Below are 27,601 nucleotides of genomic sequence, written 5' to 3' on the forward strand. Positions count from 1 at the left end.
AGCAATTTAGTAATGTCATTATCTTTCCCTTAATTACAGATCAAATCAAATAAAAAACGTATTCACAAGTTGAGGTTCTTAACAGCCAAAGAAATATGGCAGTGTTTTATTAGCACGTTTCTAATGGCTGCTGTTTGCAGGAGAGTTGGATGTGTCCATTTAACAGACATGCTTGTTGGAGAAACATTCCTGAGGGAGAGAAAGTTGGGGTTTTTAATTTCTCATAGAACAGTCTTAGACTATGCCTTTACTTTGACCCTAGTAGTTGAAAAATCATTTTAAAGCATTGATAGTAATTATGGAGAAAGGGGCTCAGTTACGGCTCCATTTGAGCACCATGATATCACTAATCAAAGAGTTCTTGTTTTGTAGTTAAACATTAAATGAAGTGGTAATCGGTTTATTCTTGATTCCAGTATAAATTTATATTTCATTAATTTTTTTTTTAATTTATTTAAGATTTTTTTTTAATATTTCCCACTTGGAATTTTTAAAGGCAATATAATGGTCAGGTTTCTTTCCATGTGAATTCTTTTGTTTCCCTATCTGAAGCAAAGAGGGAGAAAATTCTCACTATCTTCTTAATACTAGTAGAGCTTCCTTGATTTACTAACAAGAGCAGTTTCTCAGGTCTTCGTGGAGATTGAATTTATGAATTTATCATACCTGAGGCTGCTATGGACCTAAATCCTGGGGAAAAAAATGTTGAAAACACTTTATGTCAGAAAGTGTCCTGCATCGAAGTTGCTTGAGCAGCCCATGAGGGCATCTTCACCTCTTTTCAGGGCAAAAGCTTCCCGAGGTTAAAGCCTTTAACAGTCCTTTTAGAGGTACCCCCGAGTGCCACGTGGCCATTGAGGTGGTGGAGGGGAGATCCCTCCTTAAGCTGGCTCTTGGTGATGGATGCACTGGTGTGCCAGCACAGCCTTGCTGCCAGGAGGGAAGAGTGGTGCAATGGTAAAGAAGTGTCAGTGGGACACTTATTATTAATTTATCAGTTCTGGGCTCCTTCCCAGTGCTGTGGGACCTGCCCTGGCACCGCGGGTCGGGTGCTCTTGTGACGCCCCGGTCCAAGAGTGCAAATTTCTTCCTGAGTGCAAGGAAACCTGGGTTTAAGGGGGTAGTTTGGGGACTGATGCTGAGAAAGAAATGGCCTGGTGGAGGAAATCCAATCCCATCTCCATGAGCTGCCTGACTCTGCATCACATTCCATCTCTCTGATGGTTTTTAAATTGAGGGGCAAAAAGCTGTTGTGATAGTGTCACTAAACACTGCAGAACAAATTTCCATATAAAACCCATCCTAGGTAGGAAATTCCAGTTAATAATAATTTGTAGCAAAATCTGTAGTAAAACTTGAGCATATTAACTATTAAGGGTTTAATTTGAGCTCTGGGGGAAATGATGTATCAAGGTAGGCACAGTAAAACTGATGAGATTGCAGGCAGGTTTTTCAGATGATTTTCTCTTTCTTTTAAGAATAATTGAGTCATTTTAATGATAAGCCTTGCTTGACTTCTTTGAATGGACTGCATGTAATTAGTTGTAGCTTCAACTTTGAAATCTTTTGACAGAAAATGTATCATTTAGCGGGTGCATTTTTTCCGGCATCTGCCTTAAATATTTGTTCATTTTCTGCAGCACACAACTTTGCTACTTCAGGTCAAATCCCAGACATGGCTCTGTTCCCTTTGTTATCTCGATTGTTTCCTTCAGGATGAGGGAGAATAATTACACAGAACATGTTTTCCAAGCAGCTGGAGCCACATTCCAGCTGACTGCAGCACCTGCGCGGCCGGTGGCGGTGCCGGGGGCCGGCGGTGCCGTGCCAGCCCCGGGCTGGCGGTGCCGGGCGCGCTCGGGCGCTGCCGCTGCCCTTCTGTGAGCTTCAGCTGGCAGGAGTGCCAGGGAATGCGAAGTGTCTGGGTTAGACTAATTAGAGGGATGATTTGTGAAACGCTGGCTATTTATTTAATTAATCACCGGCACAAAGCTATAAAACCCATATTTTAAAAATCCCTGTTAGTTTGCCATGTGGTTAATAGATTGTGGCACATTAAAAAGTGACACGGTGATGTATTAAAAATGTTCCACCTAAGGTTGGCTGATGTCCTCGAGGAACTTGAGCTGTCTGCTTTGTGCAGCAGAAGCAGAGGATTAGAGGCTGATCTGTTCAAGGATTGAATATTTCTGAAAACATTTATCTTTTTTAGAGCATCTGTTCGTTAAAATAGATCGTGGCATGTTCCTTAACACACAAATAATGTTTATGGTGTAGTTTTAATTATAAGTTTTGGTTGCATTTTGTTATTACAAAGAATAACTCTATTCCTCAGTATTAAATTGTAATGTTTATTAGTAAGTAAAATATAAATAATTCTTCTAAAGAGGCTGTTCCTTCTCCTCACTAGAAGGAATTCAAGGATGGTTTGGGGTAATGAATGCATTTCTGCTGCAGCTGGAGCAATTGCACTTGGATCAATCTAAACGTGTGTTTTCATCCTTCACTAGAACTGTGGGAGCTGAGCAGCCCAGGGCTGTATGGGCAGGGTGAGCTGGTGCCACACAGCTGGTGGGACATCCTGCCCTCTGTGTTTGCTTGGGCACGCAGAGAGGGAGCGTGTGTGGGGCAAAATGCCACAGGAGCGTGGCAGGGGAGGGATGGACAGGGCCATTTGTCCTAAATTTGACACCTACATGGTCATAAACACAGCCTGGGCTGTAACAGGGATGGACCTGGGACTTCTCCCTCCATCCATATAACATTTGTCAGAAAAAAAGCAGTATTAAGAATTCATATTAATAGCACGCCAAGTAAACCAGTTTTTAATTCACAGAGAATTGTGTGAGTGTGTGTTACTGTTGTTGAAACATGCTGTTACCACCATTATGTGTCTTATTCTTTGCTCAGGACTTACTGAATTTTATTAATTGTGGGGGTGAATGCCAAGCAAGAGCAGGCAGCAATTTGGGTGCTTGATTATGTGGTTATTTATGTAAATCCTGGTTTTGAGGTGCATGTAAAGACGTGTTCAGGTGGAAGCGTGGAAGGAAACTGTCCAGCCGGAGGTGGTGTTTCTCAGCTGTGTGTTGTATAATTAACTGGTACATTAGGAGGGGGCTGGAATAAAACATGAGCATGTTAATGCAGCCTGGAGCTGGGGTTGTAGTGATCATTGCGATGCAGAGGACGCATTGCTCAGAGCTGCTGCTGCCTCTGCAGCCTGCGAAACATCTGGACCTTTAATTGACAAATCGCACGGTGCTGTACAGAGCAGGCATGCTAAGTGAAGTCAACAATTTAGAATAAAAAATAATAGTGTGTTATTTACCTTGCAGTTAAATATTCATACTTTGTTATGCTTTGGATAACAGGAAATTACTGGGTTAAATTTTTATGAATAGTGACAGTGTGAATAAGATAAATTAAGTATTTAATGATGTTAATGGAATTTTACATCGTGATCTGCTAACTCTGCAGCACAAGCTGGGGTGATAGGAGAATCCACTCCTCAGAAGGGAAGAACTTTGAGGCTTCCTTGAGAAGCTGCAGGGCTGGCAGGGTGCCGGGCGTGCACCCCGGCCTCGCTGGGGTGTCCTCCACACATGGCTTAAGAATAACAAAAGGAATCAAGTGCCCAAAGTAATGAAAAACCCCAACGCTGGTGTAACCACCTGATGGAATTAACCCCATTCCCATTTTCCCGTGGTAGTGAGTAGTGTGGTGGGTTGGAGGAGGAAAGAAAAAGAAAAATATGGTGCCTTGTATTGCCATAAACGTCTGTGCTCTGATCTGTTAGAACTTTTGTGGGTTGTAAATGCTGGGTTATTATATTTCCACTTTTCCCCTTCAGGTATTTTCTGTGTGTTGATTAAATACATAAGCAAGTAAGTTATGTTGTGGAGGTGACTGCTGGATCACAGAGTGTATTCAACACCCTGTCACCTAAACCAAAAAACATTTAACTGAGTTTAAAAGTGAGAAGACATTTTGCATTTGGGAACGGGAAAGCATTTGTTTCCATTTTGTGCAGTGTTTAGCGTTGTTTGCTGGGAGGTGAGTCAATGACTTGAATTAATTATAATTACTGAAGAGACATATACTGATTGAGCAAATAAAGTAGTGAGCTCATTCGTGCCAAGGCCATCTAATTAAATGCTAACTTTGGATAAGCTAGATGTGCATGAAAGATTAATTTTAAGAGGTTTTTACGACTCCCACTAAATAATGATTCAGTAAAATCTTTGCATTATATCATTAGAACATCTAATCTTAAAGTGATATAACATTTAGTCACAGAACTCCATTGTGCAGGAAGAGGCAGTAAATTGTCAGTGTTGAAAATCAATCACTTTTCTCTTGGAAATGTTTATGGACTTTGTTTTAATTTTGTGCTGTGGTGTGTGGTGAAGCAAAGCAGGAGTGAGAAGGACACAGTGTACCTGACTCTCCCACCAGCTCCCCGTTTTGCAGGTACTTCAGCACCTTTTAGGGGTGAGTTGTCCTGGGATGGACGAGCTCTCCCGAATGTCCTGTGTCAGGTGAAGTATCAGTGGCCACACAGTGATCTATTGAAGGTACACATCATCTGGTATTGGAGGGAGGGATGCATTCCCTCATGGACTTCAATTAAAATTTGATTTTCAATCTTAGAAAGACAACTTATGTTGAAAGAACTGATAGATTTTAATTTTTTTTTTTTTTAATTTTACATACTGTAGGAGAGCACCAGGGAGCCTTAAAAGAATCCATCAATAAAAATACTAGGAAAATTTTCTATGATTTATTGTACATTTTCAGTGTATCCAGTTACTCCTCACTTTCTTAAAGGATTGGTGGGATATAACATTTCTAACAATAAAAGCTTAATGGAATCAGATTTGTGATTTCCTAGAAAATTAACGAGATATTTTGTCAATTTTATTCCAGACTTCATTTGTCAGAATATACAGTGTCCAGTGACAAGCTAAAAGAATTTTTTGACAAATTAACTGTGCCACAGGTGACAGATCAGGAAAATGTTAATTTAACAGCCCCTTTATGCTTCCCAGATTTATTGGAGGCTATTAAGGAAACTCCAAATGGTAAGGCCCCTGGCCCTGAATAGATTTTCCATTGAATTTTATACAGGATCTATTAATAAAGTTTGATGCTGCCTCTTTGAATATCAGTAATTGTCCTTTATCTTCTGGGTTTCCTCAGCATTTCCACTTGGAATACAGTTTCTAGTTGGGAGCAAAAAGTAATTACGGTTCCAGTAATGCCTGTGGTCTGGTTCTGAGGGAGGAGACTCCAGCAGCGTGCAGAGCCCAGGAGCTCTCACAGGTGGAATCCAGCGTGGCTGGTCTGACCCCTGGCCACAGACCCATCACTGTGTCCCTGTCTCCAGTCCCACCACGTCCCAGCCCTCGCCTCATGGGCTTTGAGCAGATCAGTAATTGAGCTCTCAGGGACTTCCCGCACAATTAATACTTTGCAGGATGGACTGAGGGTATGGATTCGCTCTGTCCCTCAGACAGGGACCTGATGGGTTGGATTTATAATGTGGTTCTGAACAAATACCACCAATTTGCAATAAACACAGTGGAGGTTTCCTCCAGACCCCCTTGGCGTGGGACTGATCAGTCTCAGCCCTGACCCTCGGGCTTATACAAACGTTTCCTACCCAGTGTGACAATGGATGTTCTCATTACTGCTAGAAAATCTAATTGGCTTCAGGCTTCAGCCTCTCTAATACCTCATGGCCATCAGCTTTACAGACCTTTAATTAATAAAATGATTTCTCTGAATTTTTTAAAGATCCTGAGTATAACGGCAGTGCTTTGAGCCGTTTCCCAGTCCTGCTGTTGTTGGGATTGCTCCCCTTGCTCCAGGAGCAGTTGGAATTCTCATAGGTGTGTGAGTTTTACCTGGTTTAAGTCACCTGTCATTTTGGTGTTCACATTGAGTGTTTGTGAGTAGGAGAACAGGATATCTGTAGTGGAGGGAGTTTGGACAACAAAGATAGTTAAAAGAGGCTGGAGGAGGCAGAGGAGATTTAGAGATGGGAAAGAACAAAGAAAAGTTTAGTTAAAAACCAGCAAACACCAAGTAAGTCATGGTGTGGGGCAAGGCAGAACTGTGCTGTGAGAGGAGCTCCAGGAGTGTGTCAGGTTTGTGATAGCTGGGGACCAGGGTCCCTGAATGGGGTGATTTTATAAATTCATGGGTTTGTGTTATGAGTTCACACCATTCATACAGTGACTGATGAATAATCTGGTCTCTTTGGTTATTAGTCCCAGCTCCTGGCTCGTTCATCCCTTCCCTGGCTTGACGCTGAGTGCATCAGTTGTAACCTTGGCATCAACTCCCACATCTGGTTGTCCATTTTTCTTGGATTTTCCATTATCAGGACCCAGCATTACTTACAATTCTGCCCTCCTTGGATTTATATATGTAACTGACTTAGCGTGCCAAGGAGCCACATTAATTTCCTGGTAACTGCTGTTTACTCCTTCTCTTGCCAAAGCAGCCCCGGCTCCGGGATGTCTCTGGCCAGGGCCACAACGTCACCAACACTCACCCATGTGCCCCTGTGTGTCTGCACCTGGGCAAAGACAGCTGATTTGTTACCTGGTACCAGTTTATTTCCCTTTAAAAGTAAGTCCTGGAAGTAGAAAAGCAAGAGAGATGGAGAGAAAGAAACCCACCCTTGTGTTTTTTTAGCAGCTGTTGTGTTCATGATTTCGTAAGGTTTTGAGTGGTGTCTCAGAGGGTCCTGGGCACATGAGCTCAACCAAAGGTTGTTCAGGTTTATCCAAACAAAGTGAAGGAATGTCCCATATTCTGTTACAAACCTAACCCTTCCTTTAAATGAGCAAAACCAATTTCTTCCTACCCTAAAAACATGGGAAGAAGAGGTATCTGTACTATAAAAATGCTTTCTTAAAAAACAAATTTATTATGTTGGGATGGATTTTAACAATACTTTTAGCTGTACCAGTATGAATAACTTTAATCTTTAAATTCCTATTACTTCTCTAATTTATAATCGCACTGAAGGATCAAATGGTTTTTAACAATATATTGAAATTAGCACATGGCATTTAACTCCCTGTTTTATGCTCTCATTATAGATTTATAGCATTGAATCCTTTTATTCTGTTACTTAGAATTCCAAGTGATTAATTCAAGAAACTCTATCTCTTCTCAAGGCCTGTGTAGTATGGAGAGAAATGAAGATACAGAGTTACTTTGGGTGCTTTGGAGAGGGGATCAGGATGTGCAATCTTTTGTTTGTTTAAAAGATTTCTGGCTGAAAGCTGCAGTCCTACCTGCAGTGGATTAAGCACTTTTTCCTTGTAATGCAAACTTCACAGATCTCTGTGTTGCTGTGTGTTTTATGGTTTATTTAATTGTCAATCTCTGTGGCACCAAATGGATTCTTTTCATACAGTAAGTTCCAATAAACCCCAGTATTTGCTGATTCTTCTTGGTGTCTTTAAACAGAGCACTTCAGTGGCTCAGCTGTGCTGTGATTTTGTTCTTCTCTTGTCAAGCCAAGGCCAAGCCTTGGTGAGGGGTGTCTGTGTCCCCCGGGGGCTGCTCAGGTAGTGGGGAAGAACTGCAGAAGAGACCAGAAATGCAGAAACAAGGGTAGTGCACTTCAGAAGTGTTAGGCTGGTTTGTTGGGTCCCTCTTCCTCCCCATCCCACACATATTTGGGTTTCTTTGGATTCTGCAGGAACATGGAATCCTGTAGGAAAGTTCAGGCTCTTTATGGAAATCTGTGAAATCATGTCCAAATATTTCATGTCCTTTTTACAGATAAACAGCAGGGAAATAATTGGAATTTAAATGTTCAAGCTTCTTCCAACTTTAAGCCATAGCAGCATATTTAAGTTTTCCTGCTGAGGAGAATTCCATCCGCCCAGATTTTGCATAAACCCTGTCACACTTTTTTTGTACATCCTAATGAAATTTGTTTTCTCAACAGGGCCATGTTGGTACAACGGCAACCAAAAAAATCGATGTCTACCTCCCACTGCACACAAGCCAAGACAAGCTGCAGCCCATGACAGTGGTGACCATCGCCAACGCCAAGGTGCACGACCTGATCGGGCTCATCTGCTGGCAATATACAAGTGAGGGACGGGAACCCAAGCTGAAGTAATGCTCTTTCTTTACTACCTCTTGATCTCTAAATTTCTCCTTGCAGCCTTTTTGCATATTGAAACAGATTTCTGTGTCAGTGTTTGGATACATAAATCTTAGCACCCCCACATTTATCAGTATTTCCCTCCCAGCAGCACACGTGCACCTCCAGCCTTTTCTCTTTCAGTTAGCTGTGTGCTGGGAAATGATCAGCAGGAAGGCTTGGATGTGTAAATGAATCATAATTTCAAAACTATGTTAAAATAATGCAAACTTTATCTCTTTTGATGTCACAGAGGCATTTGTTATTTCATGTCCCACCTATTTTTTGGTAGTGTTCTTAATCGCTGAGATCACAAGATGTCAGATAAAATCCAGAACTCCTCTAAGTCCCTTTGCTGTGCTGGAGCTCTGGTGGTGTTTAGTAAGAGCTGTTCCTTTTTCCTGGCGGATGACATGAGGTGCATAAACAGGTTCTTCAGAGCAGCTCACCTGAGCAGCTTTTGTTTTAAAACAGTTCTGTAAAATACTTCTGGTTTTGCTGGGCCATAGAACATAAAGTAAGAACTCAAAGCAATTTATTATTAAAGAGTTGTCAGTAACAGTCACTGGTAGGGATGTCCCTGGTGCAAAGGCGGTTGATCGTTTTGTTTGGGTTTTTTCTATATGAGCCAAATTTCACTTTTTTGTTTTTCATGGAATATTGAATGAATGGGGTAGGGTTTTCTTTATCCTGAATTTCGCAGCTCACTCTTTCAGCATTTTTCAGGAGCACTGGAGGGCTCAGCAGTCTGACCTGCTGTTGTAGCACAGTTGTGGGGGAATAGGAGTGAGGTCACTTGAGCTCCCACGTTCGGATTTGCTGATTTCTGTTCCACAGATACAGGGCACGCAGGAAAGCAGCCCTTCTTGGAAACTGTTCCATGGATATTGTTGCTTTGGATATAGATTTTTCCTTAGCTCTTCTCAACAGACATATGAGATGTTTCTGAGGTTAAACACTTGAGGTTTAATTTGTCTTTTTTTTTGTTCTGGAGAAGAAATACAAAATTATTCATAGATGGTGCCATTTCATTTGCTGTTATTAATTTCTGTTCATTATATCACAAGTTCAGAGAAGTGTCCATTGTGTATGATTAGGTTATTTTTTAATGAGTAAGACACCACTGATGTCAGTCTTTGGACACACACACATATTTTTCAGGAGCACAGCAGACCTCAAATGGAGCAGCACCCGTGAGTGGAGTGTTCCATGAACCATCACTGCCCACAGCAAAAGGCAGCAGTGGGAAGAAATGAATTTCACTGTCTGCCTTGAAGGATAAGATGTTGTGATGTGTCAAAAAGTGCTCATGAGCAAGGAGGCTGTCCAATGTAATCAAATCTCAGGGCAGGAAGAATAAAATAAATAATGGAGGCGTGAGTTCCCAAGAGCATGTGTTAGACACAGCAGCAATTGAGAATCTGGGAACAAATGCTCAGATTAAGGGGCAGAGCCTCGAGTTTCCAAGAAGTTTGTTTTCTTGTAGGTTCTTAATTATTTCTCATGTCTCCATCATGTTTTTTTTTAGCATTGCTGACTGCCAGTCCTGGAGCAAGGATTGATTTAACTGTAAACTAATTCTCATATTTCCAAGTAAGGAAGGAGCTCGTGTAGGGTACCCATTCTACATTGGCCATTTGTTCCTGATTCAGTCAGGTGAGAGTATAAAAAGACAAAATGGGGATCACTGTGACACTGCACTAAAATACCTATAGAGAGTACCTCAGATGGGGTATACAAGGCATGCAGAGTGACAACTGTACCTGCTAGTGACACTGAGAGAATAATGAAGAGGTTTTAGACTTTATAATTAGGAGAAACAACCCCTTGTGTCTTTAGGAAAAGAATATATTACTGCCTAATTCCTTTTCCTAAAAGATAGGTGTAAGAGTCTGAAGTGAATGAGTACTAGTTGACAGCTTTGAGAACATTCTGTATTCAATTAGGCTGCCTTTTTTATTATAATTGTATTGTATTTGTGTCTTTTCAGTCCCTTGGTACAAGGAACCACTGACAGTGTTAGCAGTCCTGTCCCTGGCCTCTTACTCATGAACTTGGGTTATAACCCAGCAGACCATTTTCTTGCCAGCCCCTGACAGATGTGCTGGAATGATTCCTCCTGCAAAAAATAAACAAAATCCCTTTCTAGGAAGAAATTAATAGCGAGATGCACAATTCAAATATGTTTGCTATTTTTAGGAGTGAGGAATGCTGTTACATCTCTCAGTTGTTGTGCTGAACTTGTAAGTTCCCAGCTTCGATCTCAGCCCAGTGGAGGTTCAAAGTGCAGAACAGTTCTACTCACTGGACTTTTTTTTTTTTTAAACACATTGTGACTAAATCTGTGCTAGTGTTCAGGGACCCAGTCCATGATTGAAGACGTTTGAAACCCCTTTTTTCTATGGGATTTAACCAACATTGTGTATTTTCCCTGTATTTGGTGGGAGATGAGCTGGTGGCACTCGGATCGCTTTGGGACCGTGCTGGGTGTGTTCTGCTGCCATGTGTCTGTGTGTTCCTCCAGCTTTAATGAGGGCTATGCAAATGCATCAGGTTCCAAATGAAAATGCTCACTTTATTTACCCAGAGCTGGGAGTGCATGCCAGGCTGTCAAAGGAACGGGTTGGAGAATCAGCAGGGCAAGGCAAGAGCACAGCTGTGGGAAGGTGTGCATCGGATGACCGGTCAGACTGGAAGTGTCACAGCGTGAGGGGTCTCTGAGTTGTGTTGAGTGGGACAAATGAGCCTGCAGTGCTTGCTGTCTGTATTCCCCCAACGTGGGAAGGACATGGAGCTGCTGGAGCGAGTCCAGAGATGCTCTGAGGGATGGAGCATCTCTGCTACAGGGACAGGCTGGGACAGCTGGTGTTGTTAGAGCCCCTTCCAGTGCCTAAAGGCACTCCAGGAGAGCTGGAGAAGGGCTAGGGACAAGGGCCTGGAATGCCAGGACACAGGGAATGGCTTCCCACTGCCGGAGGGCAGGGTTAGATGGGATATTGGGAAGGAATTCTTCCCTGTGAGGGTGTTGAGGCCCTGGCACAGGTTGCCCAGAGAAGCTGTGGCTGCCCCACCCTGGAAGGGTTCAAGGCCAGAAAGTTTCTTTACTAGTACTGCAGAATTTTCAAAATTCAGACTGGCAAATGTTGCTGAATTGCCTTTTGGAGAGCAAATTTGCAGCTTACATTAACAGCTATGCATCATTATTCCCTGTTTTCTGTAATTAATGTCTTAGTCATGACAAGATGCCTATAGATCACCTGGACTAAGCACTCTCAATAAAGCACAGTTGCAACCAAAGGTTTGTGAATTAATTGAGAAAATTGCAAATCAGGTAGTCAGTGAAATAATTCATTGTCACATCCAATCAATAAACTTTGTAAATCAACTCATTTAATTCAAAAAATGATCTATATAGATCAAGCGACCAATTAAACAATTAGCATACACTTTACAATTAATTAATTTAAGCATCAATCATGCAATTAAAACTCCAAATTTAAACTGCAGAGTTTAGAAACACGCTGCCACGTGCACCTCCAGCTTTACTGCATGGCTGGGGAAAGGCCTGAGTGCTTGCAGGTCTACAGTCAGAAAGAATACTTACTTTCAGGTCAATAATTTAAACTGAAGTAACAGTTGAAATAGATTTCAGTGTTAGGAAATTATGATTAATATGTGTTTGGTAGCTATAAATAGTTGTTTCCCTCTGGGCTTTCATCTATGGAAGGAAAGAGGCTCAGTTCTTTATTTCTTTCGCATTGTATCTGTTTCAACTTTCTGTGTTAGTTCTGCTTGTTGGTGTTTATTAATTTGTATGTGCTTTTAGTGACTGAACTTAGATATTTAGAAAAGGTAAGTTTTCTGCTAATCATTGCTAACATGTTGGACAGATTTTTTACTTTTTCCGTAGTTCATTACCCTGCTTACCTGCCCGAGAGCACTCTCTGCTTTTCCAGCCTACGGACAGTAAACTTTCACAGTTGTTTGATCTGTGAAAAATCACAGACACCGCTTGTTTGCCTTTAGCTCTGAAGTGTAGTCATCATATAAATAAATAAATTTTCACAAATGGAGAAATGTTACTTCCATCTTTATGGAATCATTAAACTTTTATAGATTTTAGAGTATTTTAATCACCGTCAGGTTTTGCTTGTAGTGCAGTTAAGGATGAAGACTGACCGCTTTGCTCTGAGGTTTGGGGTTTTCCTATCACCACAGGGTTATGGCAGCAAGATACATTGGGACCTTTGGGGACATCTTTATATAGGTGTCATCAGTGGCTTTTCAGAGCGTCCCTCCTGTGCAGGTGCCTCTGCCTGCAGGGTTCGGTGCCCGGTGCCCGTGGCTGTCCTGACTGAAGGTGCTCTCTGTGTGTTCCAGCGATAACGTCAACGCCTATTGCCTGCACATCGCCGAGGACGACGGCGAGGTCGACACGGATTTTCCACCCTTGGACTCCAATGAGCCCATCCACAAGTTTGGCTTCAGCACCCTGGCACTGGTGGAAAAGTACTCATCCCCGGGGCTGGCGGCCAAGCAGTCGCTCTTCGTGCGCATGTGAGTACAGGCCTGGCCTGGGGACAGCTCTGGGCCCGGGCCACCTCCTGCCTTTTTCTCTGCTGCCCTTCACCTGAGTCTATCAAATTCAGGGGCCACACGTGTTGGTGATGCTCTGCAGTGAAGCAAGTGATTTTACAGACAAATAGTTGCAGTGTGGCTTAATAACAATGCCGTGGTTGAGAAATGAGCAGTAACCAAGCACTCCAGCTGGAATAGGACTGGACATTCCCCTCCAAAGTCCAGAAGAATTTTGATGAGGGAGATCCCATCCACCCCTGAGACTTGAGCTGTCTGATGTGTAGCTCAAGAAAAATTTTCTCTGTCCTTATCAGTGAAGTAGGGATATATACTGTGCTTGATCACTTTTATTTTTCTTTACTTGTGAATGAAAAATCTCTTAAACCATCAGAAGGCCTTAATTACTAGAATAAAATGCCAGGAGCATAAGCCACTTCTTACTTAGGAAAAATATTTCATGTTTGGAGCTCTTGAAATGAAAATGCTAATAGGGTTTTCCTGGTTATTGGACATTACTTACATTTCTTAACACTACAGCTGCTTCTAGTTCTGAATAATCAGACATTTTTTTAAAAATCTGACTTATTTAATTCGTTTTTATATTCTTTGTTGTATACTGTGTTTCTTAGCGACATTCCAAAGCATCCTACAGAGAGCCATTGTCGGAAATCCCACGTGTATTCCCAAAGGCCACATTCACTTTGTTCCACTGCATTAGGGCACTGGGAAATAAAATATTCTGGCCCCAGTATTCACAACTAAGTTATTCAAGGCTGGGCTGCGCTGAGGCAGTGGTGAGGAAGGGGAGGTCACTGTCAATAGCCAGTTCTAAATTGTTGCTGATTTCTCATCTGGAAAAAGTCCCCTTTCCCAGCTTCCCCCTCCCTGCCCCCCAGTGCTGTGCTGGGTGCATGAGTAGGGGTCAGTTTTCACTGCAGGGACCAGGTGTGGGTCAGGGTTTGGACGCTGGCTTGGAGGAGGTGGAACTGCCCTTCCCGGGGGAGCCCAGAGGCCTCGGCGGGGTCCCGGCCTGGCCAGCAGTGCTCTGCCTGCAGCTTGGAGCAGGACTAGGGTCCAGCTGCAGGTCCTGCAGAAAAATGCAAAATCTTTTGGGTTACCATCATTTGTGCTAATGTGAGGAGCTTCCTTCTAGCTTGGAAGGTGCTGCTGAGGAGAAATAGGACAACTGCATCATAAGCAGTGCCCTTCTGAAAGGGTCAGTTTGGTGGTTCCAGTGTCCCCATTTTAATTTTAAATGGCTTGTGATTACTGTGTAAACAGTTAGGTTTAAATTAGAATTTTTAATGTGTCCCCTAGAATAAAGAATTACTTGATAATCACTTGATCAAAAGGTTGTTACCTCTGTGAGTTTAAATGTGCATGGTGTCTCATTTTTGTAGGGACTTGTTGTAAATTCTATGTCTTCTTCCTGCCCTGTCACCCAGCCAGTGCGTGTAATTGTGGTTTTATATTTTGCATCTCTTTTTTTCCTCCTTGTGCTGAAGTATTTCAGCTGCTGCCATGTCAGCCTTGTGACTTGTAATGTTTATTAATATTGAATCACTGTTGAAAAATGTTGATGCTTGTGAGCAGCTCCATGCTGGAGCCGTGTTTCATCTCCGATCTCCCCGTCCTGTGTGCTGGATGTTCGTTCAGATGTTGTGCAGTTGCTGAGCTGACAGTGGTGGAACCCGGCCAGGGACCCCGTTTCAGCAGGACATGTTTGAGCAGGAACAGTTTGCAGAACTTTACCCACTTCAACTCCTGCCAAGGCAAACTCTGAGCCACTTGAGTTAGTTATAAATACCCAGAGGTGGTGGTTGGAAGTAGCCCACAGTGCAGTTTATATTCCGAGCTGGATGTGAATGTCTTTGTGGCTGTACAGAGTAGTAAATAATTGAGTTTGATTAGGGAGAGGGACCTCATTATCCCCCCACCTGTGCCCAGCTGGTAGGGGAGGGTCGAAATGAAGCCATTAGCTGTCGCTCTTACTGGCATCTCAAAGAGCTCAAATACATCTGTGTCTTATTTTCTTTTCTGGCACAATCAGTCGAGCAAGCTAAGCAGGCATGACCGAATTTGGCAAGTTCCAAGGACTCTGGCAAAGTTACACAAGGAGAAGACGGAGGGCAGTCATTCTGGCTGCTCACTGCCCATTAGTCTAGCGAGTTATGTTTTGGAAGGTGGCTGTTGTGGAAAGCAGAGCTTTGTCCAACGTCAGACGCGGCGCTTGCACACAGCCCCGCTCTCCTGTCGAGGGTGTCAGGAGGAGGGAAACAAAGCACCACATCCATGGAAATACAGACTTCTTGAGGTGGTGAGGTCATACCTGAAAGGCTTAAAATAAATCTGTACCATCATTAGGGCCTTTTCCCTTGGAAATTTTATTATTGGAACTTGACGTACTTGATCTAATGGTGTTTCGAGGAGCTGTAGCTCAGCTGCCAGTTGGCACACAGAGGAAATTTGGCATCCAGTTCCTCTGCTCTGTAGCACTTTTTTTTCTGTTTCGATATTGTACTTAAATTGCTTTGACTATTATATACAAATTTTCAAAGCAGCACCTCTGCCATACCCGATAGTTTAAGGTTTGAAACCCTTTTAAAATACCAGACTTGCATCGTGCATTTGCAAATTCAATTCAAAGCCCCAAAATGTGCTTTTTCTTGGACTCAGCAGCACTCCCCAAAAGGCCTGTTCCTGGTTTGTACATGGGGGTGGGTAATCTGCAAAGTACATTTTAGAATATTCACATAAAATTTAAGACAGTTAATGTGGGTGCAAAATTAAGAATGTGTCTCCCAGGAGAGTGGAGAGGGAGGGGTGGACCCCAAGAAGGGCGTCAGAAGACCTGAGAGAGGTCTAAGGGCTGTTACAGTGGTGTCAAAATGCAGCCAGTTAAACTCAATAGTGCACAGAGCTGTGCAAGGCCAACCTGAGATGCACAAAAGCAAGTCATTTAGGCTCAGAATAAAAATTGTGGCTGACATTAGTTAGTCCAGTTCCTATCACTGTGCACTTTATGTTAAAAATTACCCGGCTTAAGGAAAGTCCATTGCATCAGCTGGGATTTTGAGTCTTAACTCTGACTTTGTGCTGATCAAGTGGAAATTGCTATTAGTCACTCCCAGGCACTTCCAGCCATGCCAGCTGGTTATGCAGTGAGCTTTAAGTGCTATAAATTCCACTTCTGGAAAGTAAATTCCACTTCTGTGTTAAAAACAAAAATTAAAAATATTTCAAATTGCTTCAGATTGGAAAGGAGCTTTTCAAAGAGTTCTCTTCTCATTCAGAACAGAAACCTTTTGTCCTTCCAGTGTAGGTTGTTTCATTTTGTGGCAAAAGGGGGTACCCTGCCTGTTCCCATGGCACCTCAGCACCATGAGGTGAGCCTGCCGGCGCTTCTGCCTCTGCTGTTGTTTCCTTTTCCCTCTCCTGAACCTTGCCACCCTGGCTCCGGCGCCGAGGCTGTAAAAGAAGATGGAAAGCCAAGTTACCGCAGAATGATCACTATCATTAACATTCACGGGTGGTTCACTTATCATTCCTGACTGCACAGACATGGCAGCCGTTATGAAACGTCCACAGGTGTAGCACGATGATACATATTACATTGTGCCACAATGGATTTATGTATTCTGTAACAAAAGAAAAGTGTAATGAAAAAATACAGAAGGTAATCCTTTATTCCTCCACTGCACAATTTATCAGTAATGCCTGTGGATGATAAGTGCCAGGGATTTCCTTTGCTTGATTTAACCTTGTCACCCAGGTATGTTTTTGCAAAATGACAGAAAATACAAGCTAAGGAATTTCTTTGGCTTCCAATTTGCCAGCAGCAGTTTTAATTGATTGACCAGCATCTGCTTGTCTGTCCCTATTTTCAGTGTGTTGACTTAAAGGTATCACACCTTAGCAGAGTGAGGTAAAACACATTGTTTGTAATTGCAATTAAGGATGTGCTGGGATTGGGCTGAGTGAGGACAGTCCATGGCCATGGCCAGTGCAGAGCAAGCTGGGGAGTGGTGAGGTGAGGTGGGTGTGTGTTTCTCCAGCACAGCCTCCTGTGCTGTGGTCTCACAAGGCGGGGGTGTGGTGCATTGGTGGTGTTCCAGATGATCCAGTGCCGAGCGCGGCGCCAGGACACCCTGGCAGCACGTCCAGTGACAGGATGAGGAGCAATGGCCTTAAACTAAACCACAAGAAGTTGCACCTCAGCATGAGGAAGACCTTCTTTCCATGGAGGGTGGCAGAATACTGGAACAGCTGCCCAGGGAGGGTGTGGAGTTCCCTTCTCTGGAGACATCCCAGACCCACCTGGACACGTTCCTGTGTCCCCTGCTCCGGGTGACCCTGCCTGGGCAGGGGAGTGGATGGGATGATCTCCAGAGGTCCCTTCCAACCCCAGCTAGTCTGTGATTCTACGGGGCTTCTCCTCTGGGCACAGACTCTGGGCTCTGACTCGCTGGCGTGGCCCCAGGATGACGGCAGGAGCTCTTTGGTCTGGGCTTAAATCCACCCATGGCTTGGATGTGTGGCGTTGCCGAGTGCTGAGATGTTGTACTGAGGTTCTGTGGTGCCTTGTGAGGGGAAACCAGTGCTGAGCGAGCCAGGGCAGGGGAAGGGAGAGGCTGGACCAGGATGGGGTTTCGGCCCCTCTGGCTCTGCTCCAGAGCAAATAGCCAAGAGTTTACAAAAGCGGGGTGCACTCTGCGTTTCACTGCTCCTGCCAAGGACTCACTCACGGTTCGCACACTAAATATAGTAAACCACAGAGGGTTTCTTATTTTGCTTTGATCAGTAAAATAAACTTTTAAAGATTGTTCTGGGATGAGAGCCAGCTTCTGAGGCAAAGAATGGTCGTGGCTCAGGCAGGGGTTAGTAATGGAGTGTCAGGGAAATCAGTCTGACAGTTCTCAGGCCAGCTACTCAATGGAAAGAATCGGCCGAGCCAGGATGGCCCGGAACACGAGCGGGATCACAGCAGCCTGTGCTCTTTAGCAGCTGAAGTGTCAGGAACTGAAAGAGAATCTTACATTTTTGGGACGTTCCTGATCCATGGGGGTGTGAGGAGGCCGAGCTGGGGCCATCTGCTGATGGCCACTCCATGCCCAGTGGGAAGAGGGCTGCAGGCCCTGCTTTGTTTGGGGTTAAAAGTGTTGAAAAGCATTTTGTACTAAGGGGAGAATTATGACACCAGTTGTTTTGGCCATAGCAGGTTTTGGAAAACTTCTGTTGCCTTCGCAATTTCTTTTTTCCCTGGAGTATTTTAATTTATTTCCCTTTATTTATTTTATTATTTTGGTTGGAGTTTTCTGGAAACTTCCTGTAGGTATTGCAGAGCATTGTATGAATTACCTGGAGGCACCACGTGTTGTGATGGCCTGGTCCAGCATAGAGGGCTTTTCATGTAGCACTTCAATGACAAACCTTGTGTTGCTTAAATAAAAGCACAAAGGTAGTTTCCTTTTTGTAACTATAATTGTAGAATAGGTTTTTCACTTTAAAGAATCCACTGAATCTTGCTCAGCAGATCAGTTGGGACTGAAGCTGCGAGGCTTTTGGGAAGAGAGAGACTGGCCAGGGCACTGCTGGGCGAAGAGCAGGTGTTGTGTGGTACTCATGCAGGTCGTGGGGCTCCTCAGGAGCTTCAGGGGAAATTTGCTCCTCAGTGAAGTGCTTGGGAAGATCTCTACTCACTACAGGCATTAGCCAGAGCCTCTGAGCCCTGGGACTGTTCCCAGGACAGCAGTGTCACCTGCAGACGTGGTGGCACTCCCTCCCGCAGCTCTGCTCCTGCTGCACTGAACATGCGGCAGAAACAGAGGGAAAAGTAGATGCATGAAAAGGTTGGGAGTCTTTGGTTTGAAGATGAGTAAGATAGAGTTATAAATAATAAATGGTCTGGAGAACATAAATTTGGGGCTTTTAGGCAGTTTCATTTTGCCAAGAACAAAGGGAATTGAAAATGAAATTCAGATGAGACCAACGCACAACCGAGGAGAGGGAAACGGCATCTTACCCCCCTGGGGGGGACATCTGCTGAGCCCAGGCTTGGCTGCTGGCCCCAAGAGCATGAGTGGCCTGCAGGACACCAGGCTGTGACCAGCATGTGCCCAGGCAGGGGGTTCCTGGCCCCCATGTCACGCTGCAGTCGGTGCCCTGAGCACGGCAGTGAGTGGTGAGGGCTCAAAGGTATCGTTCCTCCATCCTGGCTGTGTCACGGCGTGGGCTGGGGATGCCTCGTCTGATGTGACCTGAGCTCCAACCTCTAGTCCCAGCATTTGTGTTTCAAAGTGACATGTAATATGGGTTTGTTTTTCAGGATGTACTTGTGTTGCTTGGATTGCTTTCGCCTGCCAGTTGCTTTTAAAAATATTCCAGCTGTGATGTTCTTATAGAGCTGTACTCCCTGATTAAAATTCCTGGTTGCCAGATACAAAGCTCCTCCTCCTGCCCAAATAGCTTTGCAAACCAGTTTTTTCCATGCAGAGCAATCTCTCCGGTGGGAGCCTTCAGCTCTCGGATTTCCCTGGAACTGTCTGCAGTGACATCTACTGACACGAGCCGAGACTGACTGTGAGGGCTAAGGGGCAAAATTTACTGATATGCTCATTCAGTGTCTCTTCTATTATATTGTCATCTTCTCTGCTTCCCCAGGGGTGCCCCTCTCAGTGTTTGGCAGCAGTACCCCCACAGCTGTCCCTTTGCTCTTTGCAGTCCTTCCCCCTGTGTGGCCTCTCCCATGGGTGATGGCCAGGACAAGGACCCACTGCCTTGGATCTTTCTGGGACATTTTGTGCCATTGTGTTCACAAAACCATGTCCAAAGAAACCCTGTTAGGTTTGAAATAATGCATTGAAATAATACCTCGATGGTGCTGCAAAAGCTGCTGCCACTGAGGGGTGTTCTGCCTCTTCTCCCTAATGGTTTTTTATATGTGGGACACGGATGAAAATGCCGCTGCAAGCTGCTTGCCTGTTGTGTGCTGTAAAACACCCCACAGACACGAGCTGAGGAGATGAGGAGCCCCCCAGGTACACTGGCTCACTTTTCTAATGCTGAACATCAAGTGATCAAAAATAACAGTATATTAGGAAAATCCATACATCCCTTGCCTTGAATCTCAATCCATTTTGGCTGGTTTTGTCTCTGCCTTGCTAAGGCAGTTTGCTTGGTTTCTCCTTTTAACTTCCCTTTACAGCCCAACTTCGTTAACCGCGTGCCTAACGAGTGCTTTGCTTGAAGCTAACGAGGACTGCGGGGAGCTGCCGGTGATGATTGTTTTGTAAAACTGCATGTGCATCTGTCTTGCAGAAATGCTGCTCATGGATTCTCACTTATTCAGGTGGACAGTATGAAGGTCACCATGAAGGATATCTTACAAAAGGCCTTAAAGAGAAGGAAGGGATCACAGAGAGGCTCAGGTGGGTTATTTATCGTATTTTCTAGAGGGCAGGGTGTTTTCTCCATGAGTATATATTATATCTCTTTTTACCTGTTGTGAATGTTGCTCAGGTTTTGGGGGGGTTGTGCCCCAGCCCCACTCACAGTAGTTCTGTGCACAGGTCTGTGTTCTCCACGCTGGCACAAAGCTGACAGTGCAGGAGCTGCATAATGTTTGCTGCAGAGCAGTATATCCATTCCTGCAAATATTTATTTATGATAACAAAGCCATTTGCATTCAAGACCAGTTCATGGTAATTTGGGATGATGGGTAGAAGTACAGCAAGTCCAGCCCATGATAGAGTTTGTATGTATACTTTTAATTTATGTAAGAAAATTATGCTTAGCGTGATTTTAAATAATTTCAAGGATTCATTGTTACTTGTAGTGAAAAAGAAAAATTTACTTTCTGCATTATTATCAAAGTAGTGCTGTTGTAGTTAAGACATATGAACACTTAAAAAAGGAAAATGTACAGTACTTGTATTTCTATTTTAAACAATGTTTTTCTGGGGGGTAGATGTGCATTCACATATATGTTAGTGTATATATTTCAAAAGTATAAGGCTGAGAGATCTTTCCAGCAACAAGAAATAATTACTGAGAGAAATTGCACTGAGTCTTGTCACGCAACAAAGGAACTTTAATATAAACCCATCTATATAGTGGGAAAGATAAGGATCTTGTCTTTGTAAATGAATGAAACCTCCTTATACACTCTCAGTTTTAACTATGGGAAAAGAAAATAAACCCTGTTCTCTTTAGAAAAAGTAGTTCAGTGCAGTTTTTAAATGCGTGTATAATCTGTCATGGATTTAATTAGCTATCTTCAGATGAGAGCTGAAGTTTTAATAAAAGTTAGAAGAGATAACACAGTGAAGGACACGGATGAGCTGTCTCAAGGCCATATTCCAAGGGAACGATAAGAGCTGTAAAAAATGGCAGAGAAGAGCAATTGAATGGAGCAATGAAAATCTGATTCTCGTAAAAAAAAAAAGGGGGAGGGTGGAGAGGAGCAGTGCTGGAGGGGTGGAGAGGAGCCCCGCCAGTCTGCAGCAATTTGGAGGGTGGCCAGGAGCCATCGCTCACCCTCGGCTGCGGCGCCTCCGTCCAGATGTGCCAACGGCACGTCCCGGCCCTTGCCAGCTGACTGCGCCGTGTGATAACCAGCTCTCTGGATGCCCATCACTGGCCGCAGAGATAGAATTAAATGATGATGATCTTCCCACAAGTTGGGAGAGGAAACAATGCATATAAATCTTGATTTCATCTCAGCGTGAGAAGTCTTTATCCATCATCACTCATAATGAACAAGTCGTTAGCAGCGATGAATGGTGTTGGGGTTTTTTCAAACACCTCTTTTGTTCACTTTTTGGGTGACTTTTATTTATTTCCTGGGGTCAGATTTCCCTTCCCTGAAGGGAGGCTGCTAAAAGATTCACTTAGCTCAGTCTTTAAATTGCTTCCCCCCTTCGTGTAACAGATGTTTTATTCTTTGTCCATTTGAAATTTGATTCTGCTTTGACTTTGTTACTTTTCCTCAGTAGTTTAGAAAAGGGATGGATATGGCATTTGTCCCTTGAGCTAAAATGTTCACTTGGCCCTCCTGCTCAGAACCCTTTTCAGGAACAGGGTATATAGGCATGTATATGTCATTTGGTGTGGGGGATAACTATATAAGAAATCATTTCAATTTACTTTTTATTAATTATCCGTGTGATATCGCACCTCTCTGAGAGATCACCAGCACCCCTGCTGTGCATATAATCATAGTGGAAATCACGACTACAAACCTTTTGGTTACTTACAGGCATGTTTACATGGGAACATGTAATTGGAGTTCTTGGAATACTTAGTGTTTGCAGGTTTTGGTTGCGCTTGTGTCCAGGCATGGCCAGAATTCCTGCAGCTGTAAGCTCCATGCATTGGGGTCACTGCAAGCAGAGTGCTCGCTCTGGGGAAGCTTCCTGCTAGAATTCCCAAATTACTGTGTTCCATAAATGAAATCCTTATTTTTTAACTGCTGATAAGAACCCACAGTGCATTCTTGGGATTGTCCTGTAATGCTGGCACGTGGCTGAAGCAATTTCTCAGATCAGGTATTTGTGTATTGAATTGGTAAATCAGAATTTTTTATTAATTTAGCGTATCTAAACCTTTCCTTTTTCCCAGTTACATCCCTCTCCCAAAATGTGGTTTATCAGGCTCTAGGGGGTGGGAGGGCTTAGGAAGCTCTTGCTGTCATCTTTAAAGCAGCAGCAATTGTAGCTGTGTGCACAGAGGGGACCCTCTGGATCCGGACAGGCTGTGCCAGTCCCCATCTGCCACGGGCTGGGAATGCTGCTGAGGGCAGGGGGAACTCAGGGTGCCACCACAGTGGGCACAGGGAGAGTGGAGCAGGAATAGGAAAAGATTTTGCCATCATTCCTCACCTACCACCAGATCCTTCGTCACTGGAGAGGATGTGCCTCTCACTGTCACTGGGAGATGCAGGGATAAGTGGAGTTGCAGATCAGACCATTAGCACAGCACGGGCCTGGGCCAGGGTGGTTCAGGTCATTATTAACCAGTGGATTAGGATGTCAAAGTTCTGAATAAAATATAAGACATAATTTAGGAGAAGCATTTCTCCTCATTCAGCAATGTTTCTAAATGGTCTGGTTTTTAAAAAGTCGGTACCAAAAATAGACTGAACGTGTTTATTTAAAGTTTTTGGAATATTTTAATAAAACTGAAATGCCCGTGAGCTTTGCTGCCTGTCTTCAATGGGCCTCCAGATCAGCCTTTTCAGGACAAATGAATTTTTCACATTACAGCTTATGCTGTTCTCAAGTACTGGTAGAAGCAGTTGCTTTCTGGCCTGTTTTCACCACTGATTTATAGGACATTTTTCGAACTGGTCCTAAATTGATAGGAAAATGCAAACCTAGGTTGGCTACTTTGGGTGAGGAAAATTTGAGGAATTCCTGTGGGACAGTTGGGAAGGGTTTGTTCAGCATGACCAGGGCTGAAACACCAGACTAGTTTTCTCGAAATACTTTATTCAGCCAGTAAAGATTGTTACAGCAAGATACTGGTCAGTAGGAGACAGAAGTGGGCTACAACCTTTGCTTCATAGAAAGAGGCCTGAAAAAACAGAAGCAATATTCTGACTGTGCCTAGCTCTATTTAGATAAAATTATTGCAAACTGTTCAAACTATTTCACCTTCCTTGCAATTCTTCTTTCTTAGTGTCTCAAGGCTTTTGACATATGAACTCTGACCATTTTAGAATAATATTTGAGTCAGTCAAGGGGAAATGCAGGTGGTGAAATAACTGGATGTATTGTAGCTGAGCGAGCCACGGCCTCGAGTCCTTTCCTAGAGGACGTGGTTGTCCTGCAGCAGGACAGTGGGACCTGGTGACCTGTCCCACCACAGGCACCCACAGGGGGTTAATGGGGATGCTGGATCATCTCGTGCCACGTGCCCATATAACCAACTGGGAGAAGTAAGTGGGAATGACTGCAAGTTAGGAAAAAGCCTGTAACAACCAGTCAGTGCTGTATACTGGAGAAGATAAATCTGCAGAGGAAATCGTTGAGGCAGATGTTTAATTAGTTGGAGCCAGGCTGGATAAATCAGGATAGGAGCTGTCTATGCAGATACGCCGGTGTGCCTTCCCTTCCTCTGGGCTGGTGTCACTGGCTTTGAAAACAAACTGTTCTTTTTGCTGAGGAAAGAAGCAGCAGAAAGAGTCATATAACCTCTCTCTTACTGTAATGGATTCCCCTGTGTACACTCATAAAATAGAAAATGTAATTGATGTTTTCTTATGGTAATGAAAACTAACGAAGTCGAATACTTTATCATCAATTTGTTTAACCTATTGCATGCTCAGCACCGTGTATTGCACAGGCATATTTCATGGGAGGGCTGGAAATGAAACACTGCAGTTGTGGGATGAGCTTCCAGGAGAGACTGGTCTAATCCAGGATGGACCACCTTGAGGGGGGCTCAGGGGCACTGCTCATGCAAGAGGGCTTTCTGAAAATAGCCCAAAAGGGAGAGAAAGAGCCCGAGGATGGGGGGATGCCCCAGCCACAGGGAGGAGAGCTGGAAGCTCCATTGGTGCCACAGGAACCTGGCTGGGCACAGCACAGGCCTGGCACTGCTCAGGCACTGGGATAATGGCCCTTGGAGAATCCCAGGGTCCACAGGTAGTTTAAGGATTGTTTTGTATAATCCTGCTATGCCTACATCTCCTTGAGAGTGTTTCTTTGAGCACTTCAGCAGCCAATGGTGTAAATATAAAATCTCTCTGCAGTGTGGCAGATCTGCAGAAAAGAACTCACACGCTGGAGATTGGGAGCATAAGAACCTCCTGTTCTCTTTGAATTTATCAGTAAAAATGTCAGATACGGTGCTGTCTGGATTTCGAACAGCTCTAATAACCGAGTCCTGAAAAGCTGTTTTAGAAGGTGAGATTTGGGTGTTTTAGTACTTGGGATAATTCTGCTCCCCAGAGATCAGTAACAGTCTTAACATTAACTTCTGGAGCAGGCAGCTGTTAGGCATGCTTGAAAATCCCACCCTCGGGCCTGGCAGAGGAAGTTTTGTAGGTCATACAGATCATGTTGCAGAACTGTAAGACACCAGTACCCCTAGAACCTGATTTGCTTTGCTGTGAAATTATTTTCCTGCTCAGTCAGTCTGGTGTGTGTGTTTCTGCTGGTCTTACATTCACCAATACTCATGTGTTACCCCGTGAACATGTAAGAAATTTGGGTTGTGGTAGATGTGCATTTTAAATCCTGCCTTTTCAGGAGGGCTCAGTTGGACCAAGGCAGGCACAGTTCTTCCGAGCTGGAAGGCACAGCCTATGCTCCAATCCCATGGCTCAGCTGAGGCTGGGGCTGACAGCAGCCCACAGTGTGCAGCAGGCAAGGAGATCTTATCAGGCTTTTTATATCTGCACCAAAGCCTGCACTCAATATTCCCTATAAAATATGTTTGCATGGATTACGATTTTAAGAACATAAGAAAGACGATGACTTCATCCTTGATACTTCATGTATCTTGATGCCATGGTGATTCTCAAATTAAATATGTGCAGGAACTATATGTACACTTGGAAGTTATCTCCCTGCCTGTGAGCTGTCTCATTCCTGCTGCTCTTCAACAAACACATTCCCTGGGACGCCAGTTGCCTTCTCCTCCAGAGCTCGACTGAATGGACTATAAATACTAATGTAAAGTAAATAACAGTGCAGAGAGGATGTGTGCAGAGGCTTTGTTTTCAAACAAATTAAGCATCGATGTCAGTATATAAAAACCGATTGTTCTTAGAAGGAGATGGGAGGCAAAACTAAACAACATAAAATGCTGAAATGTTGGAATAATCCTGCCTGTTCCTGGTCCGTGTCAGCCTCTCTTCATCTGAAATTTCTAGTGAACAGAGAAGTCTCCTCTGATTAATCTTGTCTGATTTTAAGTAGAAATTCTTTGCAGGGTGAACATGCTACTGATTATTATTTAATAGCTGCCTCCGACTGCAAACATCCCCCGACCAGAAAGGCTCAGTCCTTTTAAGAACAAAATGCTCTACAAGTTTAATTGTTATAAACAAAACCTTCTGCCAACATTGCACAGACGTGACCTGTATTTTCCGTAGGTTAGAGGGAGAGTTATTAGCTCAGTGTTCTGTGAGTTTGGAGAAAGATTAATACTTTTTCGATAAATGAAAACAGCTGCTTTGCAATAACATTCAAGTCCCTAACAGCTGTCAACCAGTGCTTTTTGCATTCTTTAAAATGTGTAAAGTGACCAAAAATAGTCTAAAATAATCTTTCTGGTCTGTTTAAGTGTATTATTTCACTGCCACAGGAAGCTGAATAATAAGAAAAGAGAAAGATTCAAGAAATAGGGGTAGGGCTTAAAGATAAAAGTCTCCATATCATATTTTAGTCTCTACACCAGAATCAGAGGAATTACAGCTGCCAAGGCCGGGGAAAAGAGCCTATTCTGTCCCCAGGTACCTGGGAGCACAGTGTGTTACAGACCCAGGTTTTGTGCTGGTTGATCATTCCCATGTTTCAGATTTGTTCGCACAAAGTTTAAGTTACCCCTCAGAACCTGGAGACTCTCAGACAAAGAGTTCTGCTTGGGGCTCATCTTTGTTTGAGGAGCAGCTGAGGAGGAGAGATCTGAGTTGTGTTTTAAAATTCAGTTTCTGGCCTGTCAGTGTCAGCACCACATTTAACGTCAAATTTCATGTCTTAAATGTTCTAAAACAGCTGCTAGAGGAGCTGAGGGCCTTGCTGGGGCTTTCCTTCCTCATCCTACCTTGTTGGTGGGAGAGTAGGACAAAAAAGTACCTGTAAAGGGAGGTGTGTGTGTATTTTGACTGCACATGTATGTATTTATTCATACATTTTAAAAAAGGAGTATTAAAAAGATAAAAGAAACTATGGAAAGTCACAGACCTGTGATTAAAGCACTTTTAACAGATGAACTACAATTAGAATAAACTGTCATTAAAGTTTGATACTGTCATGGAATGATGGTAACTGAGGAGTTTAAATTTAAAAGTAAATATGTTCGAGTAGGCGATGCATATGTTTGCTCTGACTCTTTCTGGGATGGAAGCCCCAGCATCTGTGACAGTGAAAAGCCAATTAATTTGTATTTCCTTGTGTTCACACTCGTGCTTTTCTGCTTAATGGTAGTTGTGAGTTTCTCTGGCTCCGAGAGCTTTGTTTTGGATCATTACAGCATCCCTGCAGAGCCTGGTGCCCGGGTTATGAATGGCTTTACCTGGAAATACTTCAGCAGTCCTGGGTTTCCTTGCATTGAGCTGTTTCTATCAGCAGGATTTGCATTACAGAGAGCACCGGTGTCTGCAGAGCCCCGGTCAGGTCCCTCTTGAGGCGCAGGTGGGACACAGCCCTGCTGTCCCCCCGCTGTCCCCCCGCTGTCCCCCCGCTGTCCCCACGCTGTCCCCACACTGTCCCTGCTGTCCCCACACTGTCCCCTCCCTGTCCCCTCCCTGTCCCCACCCTGTCCCCACACTGTCCCTGCTGTCCCCACACTGTCCCCCCGCTGTCCCCACGCTGTCCCCCTGCTGTCCCCACACTGTCCTCACACTGTCCCCCTGCTGTCCCCCTGCGGTCCCCCTGCTGTCCCCACGCTGTCCCCACACTGTCCCCCTGCTGTGCTGGTGCCTCGCTGGGTCAGGAGCTGCCTGGCTCCTGTGGGTCAGGACCCTCTGCACCCTGTGCCAGCATTCCCAGAGCTGGCCTTGGCTCCACTCACCACTCCCAACCAGGAGCTGATCCAGGAAGGGGAAAAGCTGCTCGCTGCTCGTTTTTGTAGGGTATTCCCCACAGCAGGACGGGTGAGCAGGGCAAGCCCCTCGGTGCA

General features: G+C 44.1%; 1 protein-coding gene across 3 annotated transcripts in view; it reads left to right on the top strand.

Moving 5' to 3' along the window:
• Window positions 1-27,601, top strand: part of MAPKAP1 (MAPK associated protein 1) — an 83,968-nt gene that overhangs the window by 27,336 nt on the left and 29,031 nt on the right. For all 3 annotated transcript variants that reach the window (XM_039561732.1, XM_039561734.1, XM_039561733.1), the window contains exons 5-7: window positions 7,976-8,148; window positions 12,557-12,733; window positions 20,072-20,181. In XM_039561732.1, the coding sequence (XP_039417666.1) occupies window positions 7,976-8,148; window positions 12,557-12,733; window positions 20,072-20,181 (460 nt within the window). The remainder of the gene's footprint in view (window positions 1-7,975; window positions 8,149-12,556; window positions 12,734-20,071; window positions 20,182-27,601) is intronic.

The sequence above is a fragment of the Corvus cornix genome, chromosome 17 (assembly GCF_000738735.6).
Source record: "Corvus cornix cornix isolate S_Up_H32 chromosome 17, ASM73873v5, whole genome shotgun sequence".
NCBI classification, from domain to species: Eukaryota; Metazoa; Chordata; class Aves; order Passeriformes; family Corvidae; genus Corvus; species Corvus cornix.